Source organism: Phalacrocorax aristotelis, chromosome 4, assembly GCF_949628215.1.
Source record: "Phalacrocorax aristotelis chromosome 4, bGulAri2.1, whole genome shotgun sequence".
NCBI lineage: Eukaryota > Metazoa > Chordata > Aves > Suliformes > Phalacrocoracidae > Phalacrocorax > Phalacrocorax aristotelis.
In genome coordinates, this window is record NC_134279.1 from 44457037 (window position 1) to 44478063 (window position 21027).

General features: G+C 36.9%; 1 protein-coding gene across 5 annotated transcripts in view; it reads right to left on the reverse strand.

The window, feature by feature from the left end:
- Nucleotides 1-1333: 1333 nt before the first annotated feature.
- ASB5 (ankyrin repeat and SOCS box containing 5) overlaps nt 1334-21027 on the reverse strand; it is a 28677-nt gene continuing 8983 nt past the window's right edge. For 2 of the 5 annotated variants that reach the window (XM_075091168.1, XM_075091167.1), the window contains 6 exons: nt 8984-9063; nt 7768-7875; nt 5950-6100; nt 5697-5831; nt 3421-3612; nt 1334-1933 (listed from right to left, as the gene is read on the reverse strand). In XM_075091168.1, coding sequence (XP_074947269.1) covers nt 1806-1933; nt 3421-3612; nt 5697-5831; nt 5950-6100; nt 7768-7875; nt 8984-9063 — 794 coding nt within the window. In that variant the 3' untranslated portion in view covers nt 1334-1805. Of the gene's footprint in view, nt 1934-3420; nt 3613-5696; nt 5832-5949; nt 6101-7767; nt 7876-8983; nt 9064-12038; nt 12107-17471; nt 17790-21027 lie in introns of those variants that run through there. The other 3 variants (XM_075091170.1, XM_075091171.1, XM_075091169.1) reach the window with 3 other exon arrangements.

The following is a 21027-nucleotide window of genomic DNA, read 5'->3' on the forward strand; positions in this document are numbered from 1 at the left end:
ACACCTGAAAGTGAGTGCCTAAATGTTCCCTTTCTATGTAGAAAAGTTCAACAGTGCCATGCTTGGCTTGGCACTTCCTTGCTTCTTGAAGTAATACACAGAATAGGTATTGTACATAAAAACACAGGCTACAGGTTTCTGGATGAAAACCAAAGCCGCCCAACTTGCTCCATTACAGAGTATGTGCATTATGGCCTCCTAAGCAGTTCCTCTTACTCGCATTTGACTTGCCTTTACAGGGACTCCAGAAGAGGCCCTCACTATAGCTTTTGCAGGGAGCAGAAGCAAATTAAGATTACTTTTAACAAGGGCAAGTGTCAGAGAGGTGCATTTTTATGAGGTGGGTAAAATTTAGCAACTGAGTAAGCATTCTTCTTTATGAAAACTTCCTCTATAGTTAGTTCCTCACTTAGCATCTTTCCAGTAGGAACATAAATGCTGAAAAGAGTCACTGAAAAGGAATGGAAGAGGGTGAATCACCAAGGGCAACTGGTAAATTTTCAGTGTCTCATGCTTTGGTTTGCAGCAATTGAGTATCAGTCACTGAGGACGTGACCTCTTCTCAAAGGAAGACCAAAAGAAAAGACTGGGAGAAGCATTTTGATGAAGTAGTCAGATGACCTTTTTTGACGTGACTGGCAATCATCACCACACAAGGGCATGAGTGAGGCAGAAATCCTTTGGGTTTTCTAATGTCTCTTGGGGGTGTCAGCATTCCATCTGTGGCTAGAGAGCTGAATGATAAAATTTCAACCTGATCACAGAAATGCCTGCTAGAGCGTTCTGTGATTCTGCAACATCATTTTTGGAGCTGGGTAATTGCTTATAAACTAGACAGCAAGAGAATTAGTGCCCTTTTCAGAGTGATACCTGTCCTGATACAGGGAACTGATGTATTTCTGGAGCCTTGCATCCACCTCCTGAACAGATGTTGAAGATTCTGTATCCACATATCCACGATATGCCTTCAGAAACCCCAGATACTATGAAATAACATATGCCTTTCGCTGAGGCAAATAGTTATTTAATACACCCATGAGATGTGATAGAGCATTGTCATGAAAAGATAATGAAAGAGCCCAGATAATTCTGTTTTACAAGAGGAGATCAAAAATATCTCAGCATTAAGGCTTTTGAGGAATATTCCCCTGGAATTTTTAAAGTTGCTAATTGTACTAATAAACAGACCATCTATAAACTGTGCGTGACTGAAGAAACTGTAATTATGTTCACAGCAGCATAATTCTAATTCACAGCACAGGCAGTGAGGAAGGATAAAGGAAGTTTCTCACTGTCATTAATGAATTGTCTGTATAAAATAAAAGAAGAAAAATTAACATCTATTTGGTTTATTTTTATTAATGTATACAGTGCACCTATCACCAAGTATTTTTAGGTACACAAACAATAGAAATTTAAAAACACATAAAATAATGACTCCAAATGGACCAACTTAACAAATAATGAAGAAACTCTTTGTGGTTCAGGTGTGTCAAACAGATTTTAAAAGTATAAATACAACTAAAATTAACAGCACTAAAGCTATTTAGTAAGTGTTAAGCTAAAGCTATACAATCATTTCACAGAGATTCAGCACTTATTCAATTCAGCCTTATTAGCACCTTGGTACCAGTTGCTGAATGGCTTATTATTATTTACCAACACCACGTGTCAAAGATATATATTTTTTTAAGTGATATGCAAACGGCTTTTTTTCCGCCCAGCAGTTCTTTAGATAAAACATACAATAAACAGAAAGAAGAAAAAGTACTTGTTATTCAAGTTTCTAACGGTCAATTACTGTGTTATCTATACTGTAAGAAATTCTTCAGTATTGTTGGCAACTGGAGTTGTGGGACAAGATGCAGCCTAGCTCTTCCTATGTAACTTCGGATACATAGTCGGCAGAGCTGACAAAGAGAAGATGGTGTGGCTGCAAACAAAAAAAGAAAGGAGTTTAGTTATACAACTACAAAAGCCTGTACTTTGTTTTACAACAGTCTTGCACAATAATAGGATTTCTTACAAAAAAAAAATCTTCACGTTTTGCAAATTTGTCTTTTTCCTTCCTTCCTTCCTTTTCCTTCATCGCCTTTTTGCCTCAAAGATAAAGGCGGGGGCTGCTGAAACCATATTAATAACCAGGGAAGTACTGAGAAAAGCAAGGCCAGGTAAGCAAATAATTTCTGTTTTTAAATGAAAACCTGCTCACAGAAAATATCTGATGTCAATGGTTTTAAAAACTGCAGGTTTGTTTGGGGTTTGTTTTTTTGGGGGGTCGGGGGTGGTTTTTTTTTGTTTTGTGGGTGTTGGTTTGGGTTTTTTTTTATTCATAGGAGAGGTGAAATACATGCTACAATACTGCAAGCTGCACTACCAATGCATCACTGCAACAAGAATAAGCAGGCAAAATACCCCAGGATCCTGGACCATGTTTAGTGGTCTCACGAGCTCATGATAACGCCTTGTCCCTCTACGCCCCCTCATGCCCTCAAAATGAACAGGTTGCTGTGCTTCTCTGGGCAATAAAACCATACGTGTTTCATGCCAATTAATGTTGGGGGTTTTTTCCATCTTAAAAGCTGTTTTAAAGGCTTTTAAAAATCCTACTAGCCTTGGAAATTTTGTGATAACCAAGTGTTTTTAGAGGTTTTTTTAAATAGCGTTCAGACTACAGAGAGGTTTTTCTGGAGGAAAACATTAATCAATGCTACTTGTCAGTTCACCTTTAAAGAGATGCCCATGGTTATTGCAATAGTTTCTCTGCTTATTTCCCACCTTTGACTTGTAGCTTATTTTTACGCTGTACCTAGGTGAGTCTGAACAACTCCAGTTCCCTTTAGGATATTCTCTCTCTCTAAGGCAACAGACCTTTAAGAGTGTTAAGGGACTCCTAAGTGTCGACTCCTATTTCTCAGGTACTTATAATTCAGTAAAGAGAATTTAGAAAATAAAACTTCTTATACGTTTTGCCTCCAATCAAAACAAAGTGCTTCATATGCTCTTAAAAATGTATTTTTAAAAATATTGGGACAGTTGGCCATAAATAAATATATTTTTAATCTGAAATTTAAATATTCTTTTTCTTTTTAACAAGGTCTGTAACAGCCAATAAAAGTGTAGCTTTAATGTCTAGTTGTGTAAACACCCAATAAATATAAGATGATACTTTTCAGCTTGTATAAATTCTGATGCTGCTTTGTCAACAGGCTCTGGCCTAAGACTAAACAAACATACCCAGTAATATAGTTAGAAAGGAATTTACCTGAATGTCAATATATTCATTTCATAAAGCACAATGTTAGCTTCTATAATATGGGTTGTTTGGGCTGTTGGGGTTATGTTTTTTGGTGGGGATGGGGGTGAGGTTTTTCTTGAAAATACACGTTATATTTGCAAAAACACACATGTAAAACTTACCTTCCTGGAGAAGCAGCAGCCTCTCCACTAAACTGCTTGGAGCAGCTAAATCAACAGGCCTCTCAAAATCTGTATTTTTGGCATTTATGTCTGCCCCAAATTCCAGGAGTAAGTTTACAATCTCTGTACTAGAATGCTGGGCAGCAGCATGGAGCGGAGTTTCCAAATGCTTTCCTTTCTGCACATTGGCACCTGGTAAGTAGATGCACATAAAGAGATGTAAGAAGAGATTTAATTAAAATTGTTATTGAGTGAGTAAAGATGATGCTACAAAACAAGCTAACCCCCCCACTAGCCTAGAATGCCACAGTGAATTTAGCCACTTTATTAATTCTATTGCATAACACTGTAGCTAATCATCAGTGGTTTTTTCTGAACCCATACACTTAATCCTAGCTTTTATTACCTAAGCACAACTAGGTTTTAAAGGAATATACTTTAGAAAAGAAGGAAAAGAAAAATCTAATTAGGTCATGTGAGCATCACTGTTGCCCTAATTATAAAAAAGTCCATTTTGTACAAGTTTAAGAAAATTTGCACTACATGAAAATATACTTTCCTTATTTAAGTCTTTAAAAAGAATCAGTAAACTGAAGTTTAGTGCTTACAAAAATGTAAGTACACCAACTCAAGAAGGAACCTAGCTTGGACACTTTATAGTTTTTCATGTGCTGAGGTTGGCAAAGGGTTTGAAATAGATTTCCATCCCATCCAACCTTTATCAAGGACTTTTCTATAAAGGACTTAATTTTAATTAACGTGGGGTACACAGTCAAGAAAGCTAATAGGGGAAAGAACCCAAACCATTAATTCTCTCAATCCACAGAATTCTAATTTAATTATTACACTGTTGTATTAATAAGGAATTGCTAATTTATCTTAAATTAAAATGAACTAAATTAGTTAGCAATAATGCATTAATATTAAATAAAAAAATATCCATACAAGAGTTAAACAAAACTAGCTACTATGGAAGAATTTCCCTAATAGGCAAGCTGATAGTCCCCCTAAAACAGTTTTCTAGACTATTCTAACAGAAGAAAAGCCCAGACTTCTTAAGAGAGCTTTGCTGATATTGTGAGACCAAAAATTGGCTTCCGTACCAACTTTTCTCCCTGAATCAACAATGTTTGCCTTTTTAATTCCCATTTGAGTAAAATAATTTAATAATATCACAGGCCTAGAAATTAGATTTGAAGTCTGAATAACTCACTGCTCTCAGTATTAACAATCTGAGAATACTTCCACAGTATCCTTCTCTTGCCTATTTCATCATCTATTTGCTTTTCAACTTCTAATACATTCTCACAAACTGATAAAATATGAACAAATCCAGATTGACAGAAATAGTTACTTATATTCTCAATTTACATATCCTTTTCTACTTCAGGGCACCAACAAATGTAGAATAAGCCCTTCTCTTGCTGTTTTTAATGCATGGTAGTATTTGAATTCCAAAAATATGCTAATTATACTTCTGTGGTTCTTAAACATAAAAATCGTGACATAGGATAGTTAATGATACAAGGAGACTGACTTAATGAGAAACAACTTAACTGCTTGCTTAAGTTCTAAATAACCTGCAATCAACTAGAAAAACAATTCCGGGGCAATGATGGCAAGTCTGTAATTATTCATGTATACATTTTCATTCATTGTGCTGGAGGACACAGCAGCTCTGTATGCCATTACCTGAAACACAGCAAATGATCCGTTAGCTGTGCTTGGTGTGCCCCTGGACTTGTGCTGAAACAGTGAGCCTCCCACCTCTCTTTCCAGCTGGTTAAGCAAATAATATGAAATTTAGGATCAAATGCCTTTTACCTTACCTCTTCTTTCTGCACCTCAGTCTCTATGCCTTGTAAAAAGACTAATCAGAACATGCTGAAGAATGAAAAAGGGTAGGACTACATTGCTAAAAAGTTCTGTTGAAAGCTCAATGATTACTATCTAAAATTTCTTTCTCAAAGCTGATCTTTTACCTTTGTTTTTTCCTACAGAAAATGAACATCTACAAAGCTGTAGTAGTTGCTAAAAATTTTAAACATCCATTCTTATTGATCTTGCTTCCTTTTTCCCCTCATATGCTTGTCATGCCACCAAAAAAAATGAAAGACAAGTTATTATAAGAAAACACACATCACAGAATAAACTTAGAAGTGGAGCCCTGCAAGGAAGTGTTCTAGTTTCACTGACTGAGCACAGCTCACTTCAAAGGTGAGTACAACATGCTTACTTTACAAACTAGTAATATTTTCATTTAAATCATGACATACCTGCATAAAGAAGTTTTCGAATGCAATGGATCTGCTGTGAAACACATGCTACATACAGAGGTGTTCCTAAATGAGGAAGGTCTTGGTCAACATCTATACCCCAGGATATCAGCACCTCCAGACATTCGCTGTGACCTGTCAGTACAAAGTGTGACAGAGTTTGCTCGACTTCAGTAAGCTGTCTCATAGAGAAAACGGAATTATTGAGACATTCATCAACTGCTCCATGTTTGTTCAGCAGGGGGTTTCTTACCTCTGCTGGCTGCTTCATGAGTTGGCGATGGAAGACAGGACTCCCACTGAGCTTTGGCACCATACTCTAAGAGGAGCTCAGCACATGCCGCACTGCCTCTCGAACATGCATTAAACAAAGGTGTCACTCCATCAATTGTTGTAGCATTTACCTAGAATACACAAAATCTCTTTAAGAACAGAATTGAAAGAAAGGTAATTTTTTAAACACTATATAGTTAGATATTGCATTAAAATATAAAAAAATTTACTGGTTAGAATAACGTAGCTTAACTAATCAGTGCTACTGTCTTCCTCTCACCACAGCCCTCAGTTGAAATTAGTTTACTATTATTCTTGTTAAACCATGTTGAATAAACCAAAATATACCTGAAATACTAAAGAGCACACATTAATATCTGGGCAGTAAATAATTCTCAGAAGTCACTGCATTTAGCTTGTTTCACTGATATGGAAAAACTACACTTTGTGTAGTAATGGGGTAACAGGGACCTTCTCTCTGCAGCTCTGTCAAGAATTCAAACTCCATGCTAAATGTGAGAATTATTTGCCATTTTCTTCTGTGGTTTTAATCTCCAGGCTGGAGTGATATCTCACAGGATGGAGACAAAGCTAATAGTACACGCTTGCTGTTTTAATACCAACCTTGCCACCTCACTGGTTAGCTGAATATTCCCAGTGTGAGAGAATGAGGAGAGAAACCAGGCAAATTTGTGAGGGCTAATAACACTAAAGGAGGGAGCCCAGATGTTAGAAGACACCTCCTTCCAGGACTCGGGCCTATCCTCTTCCATGCACCCCCCAAACCCACCAGAACAATCAGAAGTACTAAAACTACTCAGATAGGAAAGTGAAATTCATCCTTATAGTTTTGTCTGTAGTATCTATAGCTGTGTATCTTTAGAACCCTTGTGATAGCTGAAGTGGAGAGGAATTGTTTTTTGAAAAATCTATGTATTTTTTCCTCTTTTTCTTTTTCTGTAATAACAGATATTCTACATGGTTCTCAAAACTGAATTGTAAGGACAACAAATGTTTCTATCACAAAGATGCGAGATTTGGAAAACTACACATTTGAACTCTGATGTCGGCAGCGATGGTGGTGAAAGCGGTCTGTAAAGTCCCATTTTTGTTTTGGGATAACAGATGGCCAGCCTGTGTCAGGTGTACAGAAAAGAGCCAGCACTTTTTTGTACTCAGACTGAAGAACCTTAAGAGCACACAGGTGCGGTGTGACAAAAGGCATTCTGGAGATTAAACGAACAGTCTCCTGCAAGCCTCTCAAAGCAAGAGGAAAACAGTGAAGGTGAGGGATGCATTCCATATTTTAAGAGAGAAATAATATAATGGAATTCAGAGAAGAAATAAGGCTGGTGACATACGGCTAGCAGATTCTCTCCAATTCTTTACTGTCTCAGTGTCTGCCCAACTCCCATCTATGTTCCCTGTTCCTGTTCTTCTGTTTGATATCCACTCTTACACATATAACTATGTGGTTGGTTTGTATCTCTCTAATGATGTTTCTTTGACCCACCACTTTCCTTTGCTAGCTTTCAGATGGCAACTTGTGGTAATTAAATGAGAACAACACAACAGATAGGGTGAGTAGAGAGAAATACCAATTAAAAAAAGAAAAATCAAGGAATATATCCTTCTCGGTTAAACCAAGGCTAGCACTGAACTTCATATAAACGGGGGAAAAAAAAAAAACAACACCAAAACACCAAACCAAACCCAAACAAACAAAAGACAATGAAAAACCCACACCCCAAATCAAAACCCAAACCAAACAAAAATCCAAAACCAAAACAATCCTTACATTTGCTCCTGCTTCAAGAAGGATTCTCGCACATCCCACGTGATCTCCCAGGCAGGCTTCATGAAGTGGAGTTACTTGGTCAATTGTTAGTGTGTCTACATTGTACCCCTAAAGAAGACATGAACGACATATAAAGATCATGCAAAAGCTGTTAAGAGTCATCTCCTAGCACTACTGTTCAAGTGAATAGTTTACAATACTCTAAATAGGCTTAAAACACTACTTGCAATGAAAGAAAAGAATCTTTCATCAATATATATAACAGAATAAAAGTAAGTTGTCAGCTCTCCCTTTTTTAAAAATCAGAAACAGGAATAGGATATAGAGTGTCTAAAGAAGATGGAAACAGACTGTTGTGATGCACAGTGGCAGGACAAAAGGCAACAGACACAAGTTGGTACATGGTGAATTCCAATTAGTCGTATGGAAAAAGACATCACTGTGGGGACAGTGAGACCCTGGAACAGGAGTGCCGAGAGGTTGGTGCATCTCCACTCTTGGTGATCTTTAAAACTCAGTAAGTCCCTGAGTCTAAACTGTCCTGTGATTCTACGATTCTCTGATTTAAGGTCTGACATTTGTAAAGCCATGAATTTTAACAAGGAAAACACTTCTTGGACTGAAAAAATTATCAAGCCCTTGACATTTCCTGCAGTAGAAGTCGTCTGATTCTTAAGAACTAATAATTGCATCTATTGGCTTTCATCAGATGTATTCTATAGTATAATATTTCAGTATTATAGTAGCTAATATGACAATACCGTAATATTAAAATTTAGCAGTTTGCAGTCTCTCCCTTTGCTATTAACAAAATATACTTTTTTTTTTAAATCATGACTGTGCAAAACTCAGAATCTTTCAGTGATTCTTCCCCTCAACAAGCACCTTCCTGACTAGCTCTATTTACCTGAGGGCTTAAAGCAGTGGAACTATATTGACTTACACCATGCAAGAGGGGAAGAATGATATACATTCAGATACAGCTTTGGTAAAAATCTGCAGGGGGGGAGGGGGGCAAGTTTCAAAGCATACAGAGGAAATATTTTAAATATTAACTTATATGCTTAATTAATTAACTTAATTCCTAAATGTGTATTGCTCTGAAAAAATCAAGTGAAAAAAGCAAAGCAAAGCATGCTAAATCTGCATTAATAATCTACACTGAGAAATTAAGTAACATTAAAAAGTAAAGCAATTTTAAAAACACAGCCTTCACCTGTGACAATAAAGTCTTTAGAGAAAGGAGACGTCCTTGACTGGCTGCCTCATGCAGAGGTGAGCGATCTGCCCAAGAACCTACACAATAACAACATTTATTGAGTAAACCATATGAATTAGAAGGATTTTGGAATGCATAGAGCAAAGCAGAAAATATAACACACAGACTGAAGTCAACTGTCCTCTGAAATAAATTTTTCCTCTTTAGAGATTGTATTTCAAATGATCAGTTTCCAGACAATAAAAAATGGCTCTATTATTAACTGTAAACATCTCTAATAAATGATTATGTGGTACTGAGAACAAAGTATTGATACACTGATTTCAGTAAATTCATCAATTGCCATATTTACCACTACTATTTCCCCATTGATTATTTTAAAAAAATATAACTTCAACAAATTGATATTTGAACTTAAACCAAATATAAACACCTGCCTGAAAGTCCTGAAAAAGCTCATGCATATCAAAATCAATATGGAAATCCTTTTGTATGATGACATTAATCTGCAGCTACTACACAAGTACAAGGCGAGAAATACGCTGAGAATCACACTGAAAAACCTGCTAGAGTAGAAATATGATATAAAAGTCTAAGTTCTCATTCTAATAGGCTATTAGGGCTAAAAATAATTAGATATCCTTAATGTAAAGGTTTGGCATTTATTTTCATTTGTTTATCACCCCTGAAAAAGAAAGGGACACCACCACCACCAGAAACCCAAAAACTACCCTGCCTTCACATGCATTCCTGTAGGAAGAAAAATCACTGGAACTGTAAAATGCTACTACAATCACACATGTGAGGTATACCAAGCCCCCCAGAATCCCTGAAGGAGCATAGAGAGAAATAGCTCAGTACGATGACTTGGTAACAACGGCAGAGGAATCTCTAATGCGTAAATGTGTTTGGCTTTGTCTGTTGCAGTGGTCTAGGATGGCCTGCAAAGCCAGCTACTCCCTTGTAGTGACAAGGCAATGAATTTTAGATGAGAAGACTGTTGCTCAATCATCGGCAATCATCAGCCTAAACTCTAAGGTAACTCACTAGAAATAGACCCTGTTTCTGTTTCCTATTGGACCTCTTCTGTCCACTAGCCTGTTTCAGAAAGTACACACTTTTGGTTACCCTAAACGACGCCCTCAAATCACATGAAGAATGACCGAAAAGATTAAGACTGCTCAACCTGAAAAGAAATCTGGGCATAGTGAAAAACATATGAAATAGAGCACAATATGGAAATTGAGATAAAACCTCAATTTTCATAGACCTGTTAGTGAATGAAACTAAAACTTACTCAGATGTAAGACTATCTTCTCACAGAACATATAAGCACACTGTGGAACTCAGCACTACTGGATGCTATTGAAATCAAAAGCAGCAAAACAAAAGCACAGCTGAGTAGTTAAGTGATCATAAGACTACATAAAGCTGATCACAGACATTAAAAAATATAGGAGATTAAAGCTTTGTAAAGCTGATCTTAAAAATGCATGGAGATTTCTATTATGTCAGAGTATCCAGTACCTGTGAACCTCTTCGTACTTTTTCATCTGTGGAACAGATGGACCACAGGCAAGATCTAGCTTCCAGTACTATTTCACAATTATTTGCACTAAGCTCTGATCATCTGTGCGTGCATGTGTATGTACGTGCATACATGTCATTCCCTATACTTTTTACTTTAGGTTCACTAAATGTAATATTTTGCAATTCTTCTTGCTAGTCAGAATAACAGCTTCAAAAAAACCCCCAAACACCCATATACAAAGTGATTGGGATTTTAAGGGGTATTATGCTACAAAAACTGAGCTCAGAAATCTTAAGGTGACCAGATTTTGGCAAAACATCAGTATTTTCTGTCACCCCAATAATCTCAGATATATTTATCCTATTGTGGTTGGATGTGTGCAGTCACTATGAGAATTCTGACCAATGTTTTCCTTCTTCAAATGAATTAGATCCATTAAGTTCTCCCGCTGGTGGCTGCAAAGAATCCATAAAAAATAATTAAACGCTGTATTTATAGGCTGCTTTTGAAATTTTGTCCCCATCTCTACAGATGAGAACTTCTCTCTCGACAGTTTATCCTACTCCTAAATTATCAGAGGAAAAAAAAGACACAACAATTATATAGAAAAACATCTAAGATTGTAACTGTCATGAAGTTTTTATGTCCATTAAATACACTCACACTTCGGACGTTTTTGTAGCCATGTATAACTCCAAACAGAACAAAGATTCAGGTAGCATCTGAAAGCAATGTTTTTTCCTCCTTTCTTTCTTTCACCTCCTTCCCCTTTGGATTGCTTAGAAGAATGTCTGTTAATGTCATTATTCCAGTGACATTAGAGAATCAAATGAGGCCAAATCTCACTGTGAGCTCTGTTTTGCACCTAGACCCACCTTATATCACTGTCTTCATGTACAGACATCCAGCATCTAGCTGTTTCTGCTAAATCTATTAAATGCAAAATGCTTGCATCACCCCTACTAGAAATAAAATCTATAAGCAAAAGGCTGCAGAAATATTTTGTGCAACCCAAGTTTGGAAAAAAACCTTTTGCATTTCAACTGATTTATCGATAAACATAGTAATTCATCATTAAATACCACAGGGACAAGAATATGTCCAGAATAAATATCTATCATAAATAAACATCAAAGATGTCTTAAAATAAATTCTTTGTCTAGATTACTGTCCTTTGCTAATCTACAAACTTGCTATATCTCTTACTTTGAAAGCATTAACAAGAATATAAACAAGGGCATTTTTTCATTCATTGTTGCCTGTAACAGCAGTATTAGCAAGCACAGCCTATTCCAAAACTGTTAATGCATTAATTCCCTACCAATGTGGTCTCTGACAGATGCTGAATACAAAGTATCTCTAACTATATTTAGAAGCCACATTAGTTCCAAGTTCTCTGGTGTATAGTTTACCAGGAAGGGCAGCCTACATTGCTTTGTAAACACTAACATGAAAGAATAAATATATCCACTGTATTAACAGGCGAAGTTAAAAAAAAAATTACGAAGTATCATACAATACCTAAATCTCCATCTCCCCATGGCACTTCCAGCCAATTGCAATTATAAATCCTACTCATTTCTTTCAATCTGGAAAAAAAAAAAAAAAATAAAAATAAAAGGAAAAAATCTGTTCTTGCTAGTTGGGCCTGCTCTTAATATGCTCCAGCTATGTTTGGAAGGAGATCAGTAGCTCACTGTAATATGAACTTTCACCCTTCAGTAAACACAGCTTTGAAGATATGAGCATATACAAGTTGCCAGTTTCTTTTCTTGTGCTAAAGGACTGTGGCCTTTTTGGTTCATTTTTCACATTTCTTTTTTTAACATAACAACTTTTCAAAGTGCCGGTACTTGTGCACTCGCCTTCCCAGACAGATTAACGGCATTTCAACACAAGAGAAACTCACAGTAAAATCAAGAGAACCTTGAGCTGAATAAGAACAGCAGGAGAAACTACTCCTTTTTTAACCTCATGCAATGAGACATATACTTCTGTATCCTCAAAAATCAGGATTAGTACATAGATTTGTAGGGGAAGCACTGCCAAATGTTCATATTTTACTACTTACTCATAATATACATAGAAAAGGAATAACCAAAGATATTCTGCATATGTTTCAAATGTTATTTGATCCATATGCTGAGCTGTGTTTTTCTTTTAGCAGTTCACTATTGCCTCAATTATCTTCTAAACAATTCTTTGGTTGTTAAATTTGCATTTTGATAACTATTCTCATCAGTGAAAATTCCAAAAAATGGGGATGTGCAATTCTCTCTTTGATCCACTTCTAAGTCATTAATGTTATTTCTTCACGTTTTCCTACAGACTTCAATCCTTTACATCTACCTGCAGTTACCCACAAGTCATTCTGCAGTTATGATTATAGTAGTAAAATACTAAGTAAAAACATTTTCATAGAAATCATTAATTCTGGTCATCCCACCCTTTTGTTTTTATATCTAAAAATTTGTGTAGTCTTAAAAAACAAACAAACAAAAAAAGCCTAACAGTGTAAGAAGTATATTAAAATTTAGATTTTCAAAACAATGAAAAATCTCACTGACATTTATGCCACAGCTCAGCACTTTAGAAAAATACTGCTTGGTCCCAGTCCTCAAGAAGAAGCAGCAGTATCATCAGAGAAGAGCTGAAAATAGAAGCCTGCCACAGTTCATTACTGGGAGATAAGAAACACAGACTATATGGAAAGTGTTGTAGCTAATATTTATTTCCACAAAACTAACAAAAGCTACATATTAAGCTCATCACTGTTACCTTTTATTCCTTAAGATGTATTCTGAGTGTTTCAGTTTGTGGCAACTGAAGCAACAGGCAGGATCAATAAGTGTAACAGGAAAACTCTGTAACATTATAGTCCAAAGATCAACGGACTCACTTCACTCTGGTTGTTAAAACTGCCTGCTATTTTGTATATGTGATTAAGCTCTAACAGATTTTTACTGTGGCACTATAAAATTACTCATTTGTCTAAAGCCCTTGCAGGGTAAAGAAGTGTGTCAACTACTTAGTTGATATTTGATGTTAAAAACCATTGAAAAGAATCTTAAGTCAAGGATTTAAAAGTTAAGAAATGCATCTGTGGTGCTTAACTACTATGATTAGATATGATAAGCAAAACAGAAGCCACTTATTTTTAACCAATGCAATTCCAACAATCAACACTGAAGAACTCCAGAACAATCAGAATTCAGGCTAGAGATTATTAAAATATGTCTGAGAGAGAAGATGTCGTTCAAGTGGCATTTAAATATTTCATTCCAATAATCTTTGTTTTCATTTGTCTAAAAATTATATAACAATATGTAAACATATACACATACATATATAAACATACACATACAAAAAAATGAAACCTTGATTGGTTCAAACCAATATTCTTTCCAGTGTTTATCATCTTGTAGACTTTCAAAATTTGGGGATTTCATTCCAAATGGAAATGCCAGTGATTGCCTACTCTTGAAAACCGTAGAAAAGAAACTTGTTTTCCCAGAGCTCTGTTTATGATGCACCCATATTACATGCCCACACATTAGTTTTGCCACTTGAGTGTTGTATTCAATGAATGAGTTAGTGTTCCAATTATTTTGTATCTCCATATCTAGTAGGATCTCTCACATGCTATCCAAACTATAAACTGTCTATAACCCTGTTAATTTTATACAGCCTTTTTATTCTCCCGATAACAAAAGAATACTTCAAAACCCCTGCTGAATCTATTTTCATATCATCATCCATTCATGCTATTTTATAACTAAGGAAATAAAAGACAGAGTTTTAATGCTTAAATTGTAAAACCAATCTAATAGCTTATTTTTTCCAGACTAGTTAAGCATTAGAGTGTCCACTGAAAGCATAGTTTAATTATGGTTATTAGAGCTTTGAGCTTCTGAAATTTCAGCCTTAGATAATAATAACTATGATCAGTCAAGAAACTTTTAGGTTAGATGGTTGATCTTAAAACACACAGGTGCCACAGCAAAGACAAGAATAGAATTTGCTTTTAGGGACATTAAGACATTAACCCTTTTTTCCTACCATCCACTACATGCCTTCTAACCTTTGCAACATACAGGAAAACATTGGGTGTACTTTTTCTGAGTATAAACCTAAAGCATTCTCAGAACATCATCCATCTTGCACACCAAAGGAAGGAGGGGCTTTGCAGAAAAGTACAGCGTGTGACTGTGTTGCCAAATACTGGGTTATAAAGCATTAGAGGGTCAAATCAGCATGGCACAGGCAACATTACCTTGAACAATTCCTAAATTCTGAGTGCTTTGGCATTGCAATTTAACATACTTTTCACCCAGTAACATGAGCCACTGAACAGTATTAAAAAATCCTAAAAACCAACAGCAATATCCAAACATAGCTCGCTTGGTTCCCAACCGAAGCAACCCTATGCTACGTGAAGGCAATGGTAACGACGATGGCAGCGGCAGCAGCAGTTGTTGCTGCTGGCTCTGTGCCAGGCCTTGCACACGCAGGAAGAAGTGTGTCAGGCCCCTTCTCCTGTCACATGAAAGCACAGCAACAAATCCCCCGTCCATTGCTCATGCACAGTTTGTTTTTTCCATCATCTTGAAGGATCAACAACTGGCTGGCTATTTTTCTAGCTGAAAGTAGCTGGCAAACTCCGTGGCCCATACCTAGAGCACCAAGGCATAAAATCACATCAACCTCTAAATTCGGTAATCTGTTAGACCCACTTCAGATTTGATCTGAGTATGTGGAGCAGCTGGTAGTACTATTAGGCTGTTGTTATTTCCTTGGACAAGTCAATAAAACAAAGTAAGGGTTTTTCAGTGGCCTTCCAAACTAGAAGGTGACAGAAAAGGCATAGGGCCTTTCTGAGCTGAGTTCAGACTCTGGAGGGCTTCTGCCTCACATAATTTTATTCCTCAAATGCAGTCTCAGCCCTAATCCAGACTGCAAGCAATTTTCCCCAAGATGTGCTCAGAATTCTCAGTGTTTTCCCAACCTGCCAGAGGGTAAATGCAGCACATGGCCGAATCCCTAGCCTTAAAGGCAGTACCCAGCTGGGCAGTGAAGGTGGGCCTAGTGTGCTGATTTTTGCCACATTGAGGAGATTTTAGTAAAATAGTCTGGTTGTGGACCCTCAAGCCAGTAGTCTGAAGACCTCTTCCTGGCCTGACTCAATCCTTTCGCCCTTCCACCAAATCTTATCATGACATATTCCGCCCGCTGCATCACTTTTAGTCCATTTTCTGCATATTTAAATAAATACTGCATTGCAATATGACTTTCTCTTCCTTTGCTCTCCAAGGGTGCCTGAAGAACAAAGTCAGGTTTGGGTACCTCCATGGATGGGAACAGATAGGCAAGAAAAGAGCGTCCTTCAGATTTGATATTAGATACACCTGTTATTCAAGGGAACTGCTCCAACCAGAAGCCTCAACTGCAACAGAAGTCTCATCTTCAAGATGTCCATCAAAAAATATATACGCCAGTTAGGCAATCACAGAGGCTGTAAGTAGCTGGCCTGTGTTAAGATGGATTCTTCAGAAAATTTTACTTTCCATATTTCACTGTGATTTTGAAAATTTCAAAACTTGACTAACTGTGGCTATTTCTTTATAAGAATGGCTAAAGAGCCTAACCCTGAACCATATCAAGGAGTGGCTAGTGCTAACAGTGATAAACTTCTGTAAAATTTCTTTTCAGTCTGAGGGAGGATGTCCTAGTCCTTTGGGAACTACTGACCCAAGTAGCTGAAGTGATCATAAATAAAAGTTACCCTAAAGCCGGAAAACTTAGCCCAAACAGTGAACAACATGAGGGTAAAAGATACACTGTGCATTAAAATTGATGAAAAAATACAACCTTACAGTACCATTGCATTCAAACAGTTACTTGGGAAGCTACGGTAACTGTTGCTTACAATCTTGAATATTGCTTAATTCTAAAGCTGGCAATACTGGAAATTAGCAAAGGTATTTTAAGAGTAACTCTGATTCCTGTAACATATAGCTACGTTTTACATGGTAAATTCATAATTAGTTTTATGTGCAGTATACCAAATCCCTCTTTCCTGTCTCCTCCTTTCCTTGACTGTGTTAACACCTCCAGTTTTTAATTTGATATCATATTATCAAGAATTTCAAGTTTGATTTCCTTAATTTCTTTTTTGTTTCACTCTAAGCCTTATTATATCAATACATGAATACCATAATATAATTGGAATTATGATCACTCTTTTAAAAAATTCCTATTAGACTCTTGCAATTACTTAAAGCTCCCTTTTACACAGTTGTATTATGAAAAAAACAGGAAATCATGGCATAGAAAATAACTGTCCTAAACACTTATTTTATAACAGAGTTTGTTCCTCATTGCTGAGAACGTCAGCGTCCAGCAACTTAAATACCTCCTAAGTACTTCTCTATGCAAACCCTTAAATTTTCCTCTTTGTCTTTAGTACCTTAGTACACAACAATAATTCTGTCACTGTAGTTCCTCCATTTCCTCCTATTTCAGGTACCTAAAACCTTCTTTTTACATATAAAGTTATAGGTAAAGTTTACTCCTCCCCCTCCTTTCATTCCCCGGTTCCCTGTTGTAAACAATTAGCCTTCAGTATCCAGTTACCTTGTGACAGGACAGCAAAAGTCAGGGTAAGTCAAGCCTTAAACACTTGCATAAAACAAATAGGGCAGATAAACAAGAAAAGGTATTTTAGATCAGCTGATAAGAGTGCAGAAAGAACGAAAATAGCTTCAACACCCTTGTTTTAACCCATGCAGGACAATAAAGTGCCACTAACATAAGCATGCATTTATATTACAGCTAGGAAAAAAAAAAAAACAACAAACCCTGAACAAAAAAAACCAGTTTAAAGCTAGAACATCATAAACTGGGTCAGCTCAGCATATTTCAGTACACAGTTTCTGAAATGGCTGCTATACTAACCTTGGCTGGTCAGAATACCCCAGCTAGCTTTTCGTTTCGCAGGACACTCCCCTATACTTTCTAGACGTCTTTTGGGGAGATTCTGGCTCCTCTGAACAGCTGCCTTTGTTGTCATTATTTGTTTCTCGAGGAAAGCCTGTCTGTCATTGGTGCAGGTACTCTGGTCTGACGAACCCCCACAGATGGATTCCTACTACCTTTTTTCCTCCTTTCACTTTTCCACAAAGGATCTCGCTGTACTTACTGTAGAATGGCTACAACACTGAAATCCATTCAGGAACATTTACTAGCTTGGACTAGTGAGTACATAAGTGGGGGAAGGGAAGGGCTGCTCTAGCATTTTCTATTTTTAAAACAGAGAAAGAATCAGCTTAGCTACAGCATGAGTCTTAACTATTTACATGATTTAAAAGGAAAGAAGGTGTTAATTTTTTAATCATTTAACCACAAAAAAGAAAGCAATTCTTGAAGCATATGTATTCAATGCTTTGTTTCTTGAATAACAAGCAACCAAAAACAGAAGAACTAACACTGTTTTATCAGAATGGCAATTCTTTTAATAATAGAAACAATAATTACTACTCCAACAGGGTTTACTCACACGTAACTTGCAGTTAAGAGTGATTTTGGAATTCAGAATAATCCACAAAACTATGATGCACTTCTGTTTTCTTGTGGTTTGTTTGTTTTTAAATAGGGGACAAGGTATCCTGCAGATGTCAACTAGAAACTACATCCTGAATAAATAAAGGCATGGTTTGACTATCAAAAAAAAAAAAAAAATTCACTACTTATTTTGAAAGTCTAAGTCTGATCCCATTATGAAAGTAAGGCTGTAGTCGTGTCAGAAGAACCACAAGTCAGTATTTTTTTTTTTTAACATAGTAACAAAACCAAGGGCAACCAACCAGTAGTAGAATTTTTTTGTTTGTTACTCTGTATCATGCTGATACTACACAACAGAAATCTGCAGGGAGACGCAATCCGTGATAAAATTCCAGCACGGATAAAGAGGACAGTGATTTCTCTGTACTAATAACATGTTAAGAAGCTGCCTTTACCTTCCTGACACTTCCTTCTAGTACTCCCTCACGATCCTCTTCTACTGATATAAAAACTAGCCATCTGTAGACTTTTTAAAAGGAAATTAACATTACTGGGTTTCATTAATACTACTCCTTTCAGGTACCTGACAAAAATTAACCCCTAAGATGCTGAAATAACACACAGGTATTTAATGACATTTTCTATATCCCTCTTGTTTTTCTTTATGTGAAAATCAGAGGCAAAATTAGGCAGTGTAAGGGGAAGAAGCAGCAGCAGCTGAAAATTTCACCTTGAAATTACAACACATGAGAAGTGCCCAACTGGAACGGCGCTGCACTCTTTAGAGAAGCAGGTGGGCCTCTGCTGTTCCTGCAAGAGAGAACTGCACTCTCCCAGAATGCTATGCTGCTTTCAGAAAGTTGTTTTCCTCAGGTTTTATCTAGGTGAATAAACCAAAATATCTCACAGACTGAAATAAACACTTCTACACATCCAACAGTCAGACTCTGAAAGTCTTGAACAGAGCTTTTGCAAAAAGGCTTATTATAAAAGGGCACATTATAAATATATCACTTTAATACTGAAATTACTTGTTAAATTGTAGTGTTTTCTTCAAGTAGATAAATACTGGAAGATGAATTAACAGGAAAGCTTACTAAGGACATATATCCATGCATCCGTGTCAGGAAGATACCAGCATTATTTTCCCGGTGAGAAATAACTGATGACAATTTTTGTTCTTGCCATGGCTCTGAGGCTCATCTCAGTTTTACACTTCCTTTCCATTTGGAATGGAATCCCAGGACTTTCAGGAGAGGTGGTGAGGATCAGGATCAAGCAAAGCATCTGGCACTGCACAGCAGGGATTGACAGAGGGCTGGGAAGATGAGATCTACATGTTTTTGTAGGAGTTTTGTGGGTGAGGTTGTCAGCTGAGAATGAAGCTGGACCCTTCTAGAGGAGTGGTCCAAACCTGGAGGTGGTTCATAAAACTTGCTTTCCACAAATATTCCAGCCCCCCTGGTTATTATTCCCTTTTACTAGCATCTCAGAGGTATGACTTGCAGGATCAAGGAAACCAGCAGATACACAGACAGCTGCCTTGGGTTCAAAGAGGAGGACGCCCAAGGGAGTCAGCAGCACCTGCTCACTCTTGTCCAGAGAACCGCACAGGAAGCAATGAGCTACCAATGGAGTTAAGACTACCCCCAAAATCTGCCACCTTCAAGGCAAGGATGCTAGGAAAAGTATCTCTATTCCACAGACACTTGCCACACATTATTATTAAGTTACTTTGAACACTTTGGAGGACATCAGAATGCAGTGCATAAAAATACACACTTTTTCCATGCTCTTTTACGCTTTAAAGAAGGCAAAGCTTATCCCCTTCAGGACTCTAGAAGCAACTTTGCACTACATTCTGCTAGGCACAACTATTCATCCTCCGGGCAAAAGCCATTAAAAAGTCCTATTCAAGCAGTACATAAAAAAAGTGAAAGCTAGACCAGCATCAGAAATCGACTGGAAATGCATTAAAAATATAATTGAGATGCTGATATCAAGAAGCAGTGAACATACAGGTAAAACTGTTGAGTAAGACTGAAGAACTTGCTATTTCACTTCCAGCTCTGACAGGGAATTGCTATGGGATCTTCCTCATGTCAGCCATCCATGCGCTGGGTTACATTAGCCACGAAATAAAAATCAGTATCTTTCGACTTCATTAGGTAATAAACTAGGTACTCAAATTAACATTTGAAACTACCTAGGCTTGGTCCTCAGATTTTTCTTTATAGAAGACACTCAAACACTTTAAAAATCCACCATAAAACCTGTAACAGAAATCTAAGTAGATATCCAAGTATGTAGAAAACATAGTAGGCCAATACTTTCCCTGCCTTGGTAGACAAGCAGTTAGGACAGGATTCACGTTCTAATTATTCATGGAAACACTGCAGCTACCTGCAAAAAAGCAGTTGAGGAAGGGGCAGACACTAAGGTCTCAGAGTAAGGAAACTGGAGGATTTTACTGATGAGTTTAGAATTCTGACTTTATTTACCAGGCAAGCTTTAAATAAACCACTATGTTGCATTTCACTAATATTTAGTTCTATTCAACTTTTACAACCCAAGGGAAGAACTGTTAAAGGAAACTTTAAAGTTGTTTTCTTCACAATCTTTTTTATGCAATTTTTTTTAAAAAGAAATGTCAGTACAGTTCCAACATTTCTGTGTTAGTAAATAGCCCTTAGTTTCCAGGGGCAGCAGTTCTTAACAGGTGGGAATAAAAATGGGAATAAATTTTTGTTCCTTCCTTTCAATGGGGAATTCATTCAATTTTGAAGTCTGTTCTTCAGGCAATGAAGACGCAATTGTGGTAACACACAAAGAAAATGTTAATAAAAATGACAAAAAAACCTCACACACTTTTTAACACATGATGCAGCCCTATGCAAAACTGTCCAAACTCCAATAACACCACTTTATCTTAGGAAAAACTGGAAAAAAA